Consider the following 11,623-nt stretch of genomic DNA (forward strand, 5'->3'; position numbering starts at 1 on the left):
AGCATCTCAATTATTGTGTGTTGTTTCATTTGAAGAGCATATGGTCTATGTGAGGAAGCTTTAAATTTGATTAGATCATAAAGAAGTTGAGTATTCAGCTCTCAACGTCAACATTTCATATCTCTCGTATATGATGAGGTTGGTGTCTCACATGCCGAGTTCGTGCTTAGATCTTAATGGATTAGGGGATTGGTGTCTCCTATAGGTTGGTGTCTACAAATATTTTTGGGGATTGGTGTCTCCAGTAGGTTAGTTCCCACTTCAAATTGTAATTTCTTCATTATATCTTTATGAGGCTAGATTTGGGCAGTAGATCTAAGTAGTTATTCTCATTGTGGTTTTTACTTTTTGGGTTTCCACACAAATCTAGTGTTCAGTTGTGTGGATATGTGTTTGTGGTTTGATAAGCTACTTTATTAGTAAGGAAAGATTAATAAATGTTGCTATGATGATTTGGATTCCTTGTTTGGAAAGTTGTTAATGATAATTAATCTTTAATCAAGTTGAAATTGGCATATATCGATTCACCTCCATTCTCAATATATCAGTTTGCTTAACACTTATCTAATATTTTAAAATTTAATTCTTGAGTCCTAGGTTATTTAATAATTATCAATTTAGTTCTCTCCTTAGATAGGATTAAGACACGTGTCCATATCATGTCTAATCCTATCTTTTAACCCTGTCTTTATAAGCAAAACATCCTATGCATACATTTCATATTCAATCAATCCAATTAAGCATTCATAATCAAGAAAGATTCTTTCTATTCTCTTGTGTGGAAGGTTTTTTTTTTTTTGTAGGTGATCCTAGGTGTGCGGAGATCACAATCAACTCCTACTGCTCGAGCTTAGAATTTTATGGGTATTTGCACCTTTTGACTCTTAGAGGGACCCATTTGGGATTTCTCAAATTGTTTATCAACAAAGGGTGGATATGGTCAAATGAACAACATGGAAGCACAAAAATAAAAGATGAGATACATCAAATTGGGGTGCCAATAGATCACACAAAGTGCAAGGGAATAACATACACACAAACTTCCAATACAAAGCAAACAATTATTTTCCAGTACTCTTAACTTTTAGTGTAGCTAAGACTAGTGAGAGAAAAAAATATCTTTGATAAACATAGCTTGCACCATATATGTAAGTAGTTTTGAAGATCAATCTTGGATAGACATAGATAGCTACACCACTTGGTTAGGTTCATAGGTCATAATAGAGAGTTAGAATGAAAACTAAGAAAAATAAATATAAAAAAATGTCAAAGTGACTATACATGTAGAGTGTAAGGATTGAGATAATGATAGAAAGGGAATAAATGAAGGTGATGAACCACATGATGCTAGTCAACAACAACTTAGTAAATTATAGAGGCATCAATATGTGAACACATTGATATGAAAATGTACTTATATGTATATGCATCAATTTGTACAAGCACTAAATTAGGAACCTAAAGCACAAGTAGATATTAGTTTTTTCCCTAAAAAACAAGAGGCACCTATAAATAGAATGTTAGAAATGACATAAAAGCACGTTAACAGATAAACAAAAAACTAAAATTGAAAAACAAAAAACATAAAACGATAAAAATAAAGAAAGAAACCTCAAACACAAGGCATAAGCAATCATTTGCATATGCACTAGTTTAGAAAGTGAAAGTGCTAAATCGGATTGATAGAAAAACACCTACAAGGAAACATATTATCATGTAAACAAAGGGTTAAAAAATGGTTTAAAAAAAACAAAAACATAAAGACCCTACACGATAAATTAAAAATGTCAAATCACTAATAAAAAATTGTTAAAAATGAGACAAAAAAGCCAAAAACATAGAAAAGATAATTTTTTTTTTTTTTTAGAAAACTCAAATACAAAATAGTAACAAGGTTGCGGTTCCCATCAATTATGTTAGAATGAAGACAATGAAAAATGAGGGAAAAAAAGAGGTCAAATGCATGCAAACACCATTTTATCGTGGCTCTCCTTTCTCTTCCAATTAAGTTAAAAGAAGAGTTGCACTTAATATTGTTTTGATATGGTCACAAGATGAAGTGGATGAATATTCAAAAAATGTATGGAGGTTGCTTAGAAAACTAGCAATGTGACTTTAGGATAAATATGATTGATTAATAAAATGGTAGCATGATGATAGTGTGTGAGTGGATCATATAAGATCAAATGGACATCATGATAGTATGATGGAATGCATTATTGTTAATGGAAGGGAAGACCTTCAATTAACATATTTTCCATGAGAAAAACTAAGGGACAAGATGGAATGTTTAATGGAGGGCTACGATTTGAGGAAGATGGAGGCATATATTGAAGATGTAATCATGTGACAAGTGTCTAAAGAGGGAAGAATATGTCTACTGAATGTAAGATGAGATGGAGACAAGTGTAAGATGAAATAGAGGCTACATGTGTAAGGATCATGCTCACACGTGCGAGCAAGATAGTGGGCCTAAGCTAATAGTTAAAAAATGAGGTGGACGCTTGGAGGATTTCAAGCTTGCAAGCTCACTTAAGGAGTGGTGTGAATATTCATGCTCATGTGAGAGCATTAGAGGAATGAGGGCACAAGACAAATGATGGTGAATTTATATTTTAATACATGTGAGGAGATTAAATGGTTAGGATTGAAAATTGGAAGATTAGGATGATGTAGAATTTGAAAATTAGAGGAAATGTTAATGAAGATTGATTAACCTTAATTAATTAATTAATTATAGATTAACTAATTAACTGATTTGGATGAATTAGGAGGTAAGATTAATTAATTTAATTAATTAGTCTTAGACAATAAGTAAAATTAATGACAAAGGGTATTTAGTTTAAACAATAATTTATTTAATTAATTTTAGGAATATGATATAGTGGTGTATTATGTGAATAGTTATTATTTCATACTTCATGTAGACTTATAAAAATAATTGAACCTAATTTTGAGATTTATTTTTTAAGAGGGGATTAAATTTTTCTTAACAATTATGAATATGATCTTGGATGAACAAATTAAATATCCAATCTAAGAACAAAATCTAAGATCAAATTGTTAGAAGATATTTAGCTATTAGTTCATTTTTAACAACTAATTACGATGTTTTGCTTAAATTCACTCAGGAGTGCTTGCTTCTAATTTAAATTTTGTGCATCTAGTTTAGCTAAAATTGAGTTTTTTATTTAGCGCCTCATTTTTACACTTTATTTCTCATAAATTTAGCTCTTGTTTTCTTTATAAGCACCTCATTGTACAATTGTAATTAAGTCATTGTGCAACTCTTATTTATAAAAAGTATTTTGTTTGTAGTTTGATCTTGAAAATACTTGTATTACAAAATTCAACACAAATTACTTACCAACTTTTTAAAATATCATTATTTTATACACTAATATTACACTTAAAATTAAAAAAAATCCAAAAAATCCAAAAAACAAGATAAACATATCAATGAAAAACCTTTCCCTCCAATTTTTTTAAATTGACAAAAATTAATTTACATCGACTAAATAAATCCTAAAAAATCAACATTTTAAAATTCCCTCCAAAATATATTACAACTTGAAGTAATCTAGTCCCCATAAATTTAGGGATGTTAGTTATACTTCTTGTTTGACATGGGAAAACTAAATTTAAAATTTGCTGGCTTCACGATATACAGTTATTTCCTCGAGGTTTGCACATACCTGTCTTTTTCATATTCGTGAATTATGCAGAAGCATTGCCTGTAATAACGCCATACAGGACCCATATTTTAATTTTCCCGTGAAATCGGAACAGAAATTAAGGAAGCAATTTGTTTAGGCGGGCAATCTACAGTGGGAGTAGGATAGAGGAGGTTGTAATGCTTTAGGTACAAAATCTTAACTTAATCCAAATTTCAGGCCCAGAAAGTAACAATTAATGGTGGAACTTTATAAATTTAGTTAGGATTTATCAGAGCTGACTTTTAGGTTGATCTTTCATGCATTTGCTTTGAGAATTTTGTATACATCTAGGCAATTCTTCTACGCATGTGTTAGAATTTCAATTTAGCAACAGTTTTTCACGGGTACAATGGCTGCAGAGCGAGATAATCCATCATCAAATCAGAAAGTAGGATACCCTAAAACAGAATGTTGATCATACTGCTGATGGGATTGATTGTAGTCAACCAGAAATGAGTACGTATTGTGTGAAGGCTATGAAAATTATGTTTAAGAAGAGCCGGTGGAGGAGGAGATCATGGAGATTGACATTAATGGGTTTTCTAAGGGGAAGAAAACGAGCTGTCAAGAAGTTTGAGGGATGCAAGCCAGGAGATATAGAAAAGGCTGAGGACATGTGCTCTGTGAATTCTTCTCTTAGATTTAGTTTGGGCGGCTCAGAGCTGGATTGGGAGTTGTTCAGTGGAGAAACTTGTGTCTTGCCCGCTCTGGAAGGGTTGATCATATTTAAGTATTGTGAACTGAATGCTGCCACATGCAATTTCTCTCAAGGTACAATTCTATATTGTTCATAATCAGTTTATTTTTGTTTTTGTGAGGTTTCCTTAGTCCTCGCAGTAGCTTCGTTTTTAAAAACATAGCTCTCATACCCTAAGTTGGGTAAGGACCTATGTTTATGTATTCCAGGTGTAGGTGAATTGGTAAGGTTCAGTTTATGATTCGTAGTTAATATAGTCCTCAACCCTGCTGTAGGTGGATTTGCAATGTCAAGTTTACAATGCATGCTTTATGTAGGTGGATTGGTATATCGACCTATAGTTTATGTTGTCATTTCCCTGGTATGTGGATTGACAATGCCAACCGATGTTTTATGTACAATGTGTAGGTGTATTGGCAAAGTCCACTTTACCACCCATGTTTCATGTGCTCGTTTAGGTGGATTGGCAAAGCTTAGTTTATTAGCTATGTTATATATACTCTAGGTGTGAGGAGAATGGCAAGGTTGAGTTGATGCCCTTTGCTTGATTTACACTTCATGTCAGGTAGATTTTGAAGGTCTGCGGTCCCATGGATGGGATTCCGGAACTATTTTTATGGAGAGGGGGTCTTAGGTTGGGGTTCAAAATAATGTTGGGTGCCTATCCATCAGTAGTCTACCTGCAGCAACATAATTTGCTGCATTATTCTCCTTACCCACCTCAACCAAGAGTCAAGACTTCCTCCAAAGCTTCATGTAGTAATTTAACAAATTTAGTGTTTCCTAAAGCATCGATAGATTTGATGAACATTGTGCCACTTGAAAAAGAAACAAAATCAATGATTCAATAAAGCATAAATTAAAAATCTTAATCACCAAGTCAATGCATTTCAGGAAGTACAACCGCTTGAGGATTAATTAGAATATAGCATTTAGACAATTGACAAAGTTCAATTTTGATAGTTGTAGTTTTTGGATTAGATTGTGAACAAGTTTTTGGATTAATTGAGAAACTACAGCTATGAGAATTACAGATTGCGGAAATCTGATATCATTAGAATACAATTTACCACCAATGCTCAGTTTACAACCTACAATTTATGCGGCACTAGTGTAGTTGGATTGATAAGCCTTAGTTAATGATCTATGTTTTATTTACTCTCTACGGGTGGATTGACAAGGCTTACTTATTGGAAAGGCGAACCTTACCAATGATGCTGTATTTACTCCTGGTGTAGGTGGGTTGGTAAGGATGAGTTCACATCCTATGTTTTATGTACTGGCTTCAGATGGGTTGGACAGATTTTGAGATTAATTTGGAAACAACCATATTTACTTTGAACATAAATTAGCTTGCTATTTAGTCTTTAACTTTCATTCTTACCCTACTGAAAACAATCTAAAAAGTGTATATACTTTGGTAGGTTGTTGTATGGTCTAATTTCGTCTTAACGATTTTAAATTCATCTCTCTTTGAATGGTTATGATGCTGCTATAGACAGGGTGCAAGACCTAGTATACGATGGAATGCCAAACTGGTGTGCTGGATAGGCTGCCATCTTAAACATGATCATCAATGTTAGCATACTAAAGTCACCATAACTGTTACACGTCACTTCTATCTAATGGTTATGTTGTCTTTATAAACAATGCAAGATCTAGTTTAGTTCGGAGCTCTGAATTGGTATCCTTGCTATGCTATGACCTTAAAAAGTCACTATTACTGGCGACACATTGAAATTAATCGTCTCAATAATATTGACTTTGATACATCCTATAGAACAATTTGTCAAAAAAATGTCAAAAGTATGTCCTTCAATGGTTTTGTTGCCATTTAGACATGGTGCATGATACCATTACCTTATTGATATTAATGAAATTAATCTTCTAAATAAATATATTTACATTGATACATCGTAGAAACTGAATTTGTCCCGATGAAGGTTAAAAGTCATCTTCCTCAGTGGTTGTTATGGTATCTTTGCAGACAGGGTACTGGGGAGGGGAGCTCACAGTTGCGTGTATAGAGGCAGGCTGGGGTTTGGAAAATTGATTGCTGTAAAGAGTTTGGATATGAATAACAAGGAGGCTTGCAAGATATTCTGCAGAGAACTGCACATTTCCAGCAACTTGAAAAATCGGCATGTGGTTCCTCTTCTTGGATTCTGCATTGATTCTCGGGGGCTTTTCTTGGTCTACAAATTCATCTCCGGAGGAGATTTACAGTACCATCTTTATGGTACACAAACCATATTAATATTTTTTGTTTATTTTCTACATTATCAAAAGGATTTATCATTTATATGCTTAGTAAACATTCTAGTAACATGCAGATAAGAAAGAGAACTCTCTGTCCTGGTCTGCAAGGCTTCGAGTCGCGATAGGAATTGCAAAGGCTGTTCATTATATGCATCACGGTAGCAAGACATGTGTGGTGCACAGGGATATCAAACCCTCCAATGTTCTTCTATCCTCTAGGAAAACTGCCAAGGTAATATAGAAACAGAATTGAATGTCGTTGTTTGCCTTCTTTAGAGACCTGCTAAATTACAATAAAATACAGTTACAACAAATGCTACACAAAAATTATGCATCTCATTTTTTGAAGTGAAAGCAGATTAGCTGCCATTTACACCAGTTCTATCTCTATACCATAATTAAGTATCAATACTCATGTTTTTTGCTGCTCAAAAACATCCACGTGTACATATATATGTGTAACACCATCTTGAACTGAGTATGCTTCATAAGATATTCTTGTGGGGACATTGTTTTGTTTAGGTGATCAATAAAATGATCTAATATAGAGACAATCTTGTCTTGCCTCCAAGACCATGTTGGAGCTTCTCTTTTACCTAATTTGTAATAAATCTCAAATACAATCATTTTGTCAGCTAAGTTGATAAAGGGTTCTGTTTTTCTAATACCGTCTTCCACTGAATGCTCTGTTTTTCTAATACCCTCATCCACTGAATGCTCTGTTTTTCACTGCTCACAAAAATTTCTCCTACGTGTATATATGTATGTGTAACACCATCTTGAACTGACTATGCTTCATAAGATATTCTTGTAGAGATAATGGTTCTGTTTACGTGATCAATAGAATGATCTAGTATTGAGACAATCTCCACGACAATATATATTTATGTGTAACAACATTATGAACTGAGTATGCTTCATAATATATTCTTGTAGAGATAATGGTTCTGTTTACGTGATCAATAGAATGATCCATTTTCGAGACAATCTTGTCTTCCCTCCACGACAATATTGGAGCATCTCTTTTACCTTATTCTGTACTTAATCTCAAATACAAGCTTTTGTCAGGCAAGTTGATGCAGAGCTCTGCTTTTCTAATACCCTCATCCACTGAATGCTCTGTTTTTACCAAACACACTTTGAATCTGTCAAGCCTCCTCCAGCCTACATCAGATAGTTTGCACGAGTACTTGTATCTCCATTCTCAACCTGTAGCTCTCAATGCAATCCTAAAAGAAAAAATTAAGAAAGATAGCAAATGTTATGTTTCAGATCACAAATTTGAAAAGACAGCTGAAATATATCAGAACTTCGATTCGATTCATGATGGCAAAAATTTCATTCTCAGTCCAAGACCACGAACTCAGGTATCACTTGAGGAAAATTGAATAAAATCAAACATTTACACAGCATTAGATTTTCATGGTCCATTTGAGTGTATTTTTCAAAGTTTTTTGGAAAAAATGTATACGAACTTTTACATTAATACTTTGGATCGCACTCAGTAATCCATCATCAGGATGACATTGAAAAATACGTGCAAGTGATCACCCTCAGAATGACATTGACAAATATGTGTAAATTATTCTAATGATGGATCATAGAATGTTATCTGAAATTGATGTAAAAATTGTATGCAATACTTTCCGAGAAACCTTAAAAGATACATTAAAATATTGTCTTTGATACTCTTAGTTTTTTTTTTTAAAACTATTGATGAATGTGCAAAGTTTATGCTCACAATAATTCACCCTATACTCCTAATCACTCAAAAACTATGCTAAATTTCGAATCACATCACAATGCGGAGGCAAGTATGCTATTAAATTCAACTGAATCATTTTGCTGGCATGCCATTTATCGAGGAACTCCAGTAGTCTGTAAGCCCTTCTGGTATCCCACAGATTGTGGTCTGCATGACAAACCTATCAATTTCCCATTCTTTAATCCGTTCTGTCCTGACATCATTCTGCCATCAATGATCATAGTGCCAAGTTGCCAACCCTTGTCTTGAATTGCAATCATTGCTTGACATGGTAGTTTGTTTGCATGTTGCGAATCGATGTAATGCTTCTTCTAGTAGTGATATGTTGTTTCTGCTAAAATGTAAACAGTACGGTCTTTGAATTTTCATTCCTAGTTTTTTAGTTATACAGAATTGCAATATCTCTTATTTCTTAATTTCCTTGAAAGATAACCTAATAAATAAAATTTTGTAACGTATTGTGTTGCAGTTGTGTGATTTTGGGTTGGCAACCCAAACACTGGGACCTTTAGTGCCCTTCTTCTGCAAGACAGTGTCGGGAACTTTTGGGTAAAACAAAAACTATTTACTATGTAGTTAACAAATGTCATTATTTCTAGTTCAACATTTCAGTGCCCTTAAAATGTGAAGAGGTCTTGCAATCTAAATCAGTTAGTTCAATGGATATGTGATTGCATTACAGGTATCTAGCTCCAGAATATTTTGAGTATGGGAAGGTCTCCGAGAAAACTGACATCTATGCTTTTGGGGTGGTTTTGCTGGAGTTGCTTACAGGGCAGAAGATAACCTCCTCCGTAGGCTATCTTTGTTAGTTCATTTTTTCAACTTTTTTAGTTTTCTTCGATAGCTCATTGGAGATGCAATGAGCACTTCTCTTATCTATTATAAGCTAGTATACTTTTACTGTCTCACTGACCTACATCGGTCATTTGTGAACATCTTATATAATTTTTCTCATTTCTTTCTATATTCCATTACGACTCAAAATCAAGGAAAGAAGTGGGGTTGTTTCTGTAACAGGCAAGGTCTTTTCTTAATGTGGAGATGCCAAAAGAAAAGTTAATAGATCCTCAGCTGAAATCATGTGATAAGGCTAAGAAGAAGAAGAAGCACAAAGAGGTGGAAAGATTGATGCGAGCTGCAGCAGTTTGCCTTCACCCGATGGAGTCACGGAGACTGTGCATGAGTCAAATTCTGAGGATTCTTAAAGGTCAGGAAGACTCCAAACTCCTGCAACATGCCCAACTTGCAATGCTCAACTTCGATGCAGAATATATTCGTAGGAAAGAGAAGGAGACACTCATGGACCATCTCAGGCTGGCTGTGGTTGGAATGAATCTAGATGGAGACAGCAAAATGCCTGATAATGGAGATGACAAATAGAGACAGCAAAATGCCTGATAATGAAGATGACAAAATACCGAAGTATAAATTTGTCCCTTAACAGTACCTCTTGGTATAGGTGGATCTAAATATTGTTGCAGATGGATTGGAAAGTCCTAGTTTACTTGGACTTGGCCGTCAGGGAGAAACCTATGAGAAAAACTTAAATGTATACACTGTAAAGTGGAAAGGTCCCTGTGTTCTCAAAAGGGGATCGAATGCACTAAATCGTGAAGTAGAAAATCATCGCGAGATTTTTGAAGTCAGATCGAATATGTAATTTTCAAAATATTTCCAAAATTTGTTTCAGAGGGGATCAAATAGAAGGGAAGCAAGTACATGTCACACATGCATCAAATTATAGTTTTCCAAATTCTTTTTATTAGCAATACAAATGCTGCACTGTAGACAAAATGTTTGCAGTTGAGATTGAGAGTTGTTTATAACAAAAGATGATTTCCTAGCAGCAGGCCATAAGTAGATTTTTGGTAGCCAGTATTTTATACTCATGGAACTGGATGGGTATATTAGCTGAGTAACTGAGGCCACCAGTGAATAAGAGTGAGCAATGCAAATTGTTCTGTAAAAGCTTTAAACAAGAAATTCCTCATAAAGGAAGAGAACTGATTGTTCATGCTTTTGACAAATTTATAGAGCTTATTGTGCAAGCCTGATGCCCGAAGGTTTAAAAGAGTGATCAAGTGATAGGATGCAATTGAAAGATGTACACAAGAAATTGCCTCTATCTATCTGTTGCAAATACATTGCTTAACACTCAATAATTATGGAGATAAATGATAAATGCATTTTATATTTTTTCAAATGAATTATTCATGGAACTGCCCTTTTTTAATGTCTACCTGAAGGTCAAGTCCTGGTTGCAATGAGGAACACATACATGCTGTTGCCATCCTTTAGGGACGGATCCAAAAAAGTAAAATATGAACACCTAGAAGCACCCCTAAAATCCATCCTTGTGATGAATATGAATGGAGAAATTTGCTTGGGGATGATGATGCCTAATTACCCATGTCTCCATGCGGCTGTTTATCAACATTTTCTGCTTAAATTTAAGCACTCAGAGTGTTCCCATGTAAAATTTTAATTAGATAAAAAGAATAAATTGGAATCTTCTCCTATTTTAGTGGAGCAGCAGCTGCGTAAAAGTTGAAAATAAGCTTTGAAAAAAAGGGTGGCTAGAAATAAGCAGTGGCTGTTTATTGAAAAAACTGACATGTGGCTTTATCATATTTTTTCCCTCTCCTTTCTATTTGCCTACAATTTTTCCTACAACTTTTATTTGCAAAAATATTACTAATAATTTCATTTACAAAAATGGTTTAAGATAATTACATAAAAGTAAGCAGCCATCTTACTTTCCATGGGGCCACCTGTTCCACAAATTACTCCTAAAAAAGTCGAGCAGTTGCCAAAATAAGCTAAGCAGCAGCATGGGGACATGCCATTGATAACCAAAATTAACTTTCTAAGGTCTTGTGGATTCTCATGGATACGACAATTCACACTTGTATTTAGGTCATCTAGTTGTGAAGTCCACAACATTTATCTTGCTCATATTTTACATATTTATGTAACTTGATATCACTTATATGATTACTTATTATTGTCATCAGCAATGTGCAATTTTTTGTTCCTGGCTATTGTCCAAGATTTCACTTCATGTTGTGATATGTTTATAAATGGAGTCTACAACATATGAGAAAACCATTATATATTGCAACACAATAATGGTTGACAAAGGACATTGAAGCCTCTTTTTCATCCTCATGGTGAATATGATGT

The 11,623-nt window shown here is 34.1% G+C and overlaps 1 protein-coding gene across 2 annotated transcripts; it reads left to right on the top strand.

The window, feature by feature from the left end:
• Nucleotides 1-3,636: 3,636 nt before the first annotated feature.
• LOC131074239 (proline-rich receptor-like protein kinase PERK15) lies at nucleotides 3,637-10,606 on the top strand. 2 transcript variants are annotated; one of them, XM_058010823.2, is made up of 7 exons: nucleotides 3,637-3,862; nucleotides 4,076-4,487; nucleotides 6,401-6,652; nucleotides 6,747-6,904; nucleotides 8,907-8,986; nucleotides 9,120-9,231; nucleotides 9,458-10,606. In XM_058010823.2, the coding sequence occupies exons 2-7, from the start codon at nucleotides 4,169-4,171 to the stop codon at nucleotides 9,818-9,820; spliced, it is 1,284 nt and encodes a 427-aa protein (XP_057866806.2). In that variant the 5' UTR covers nucleotides 3,637-3,862; nucleotides 4,076-4,168; the 3' UTR covers nucleotides 9,821-10,606. The 2 variants fall into 2 exon arrangements, with proteins under 2 accessions (XP_057866806.2, XP_057866807.2); XM_058010824.2 differs by having other exon boundaries at nucleotides 3,637-4,487; nucleotides 9,120-9,244; nucleotides 9,458-9,789.
• Nucleotides 10,607-11,623: the final 1,017 nt, after the last annotated feature.

The sequence above is a fragment of the Cryptomeria japonica genome, chromosome 8 (genome assembly GCF_030272615.1).
Source record: "Cryptomeria japonica chromosome 8, Sugi_1.0, whole genome shotgun sequence".
Lineage (NCBI taxonomy): Eukaryota > Viridiplantae > Streptophyta > Pinopsida > Cupressales > Cupressaceae > Cryptomeria > Cryptomeria japonica.

Bases quoted from the DNA above. Each gene is read 5' to 3' on its own strand.
- LOC131074239 (XM_058010823.2), top strand. From the start codon at position 4,169: ATGAGTACGTATTGTGTGAAGGCTATGAAAATTATGTTTAAGAAGAGC. The intron at 4,488-6,400 runs GTACAATTCTAT...GTATCTTTGCAG, and splicing joins CACATGCAATTTCTCTCAAG to ACAGGGTACTGGGGAGGGGA. The intron at 6,653-6,746 runs GTACACAAACCA...AGTAACATGCAG, and splicing joins TTTACAGTACCATCTTTATG to ATAAGAAAGAGAACTCTCTG.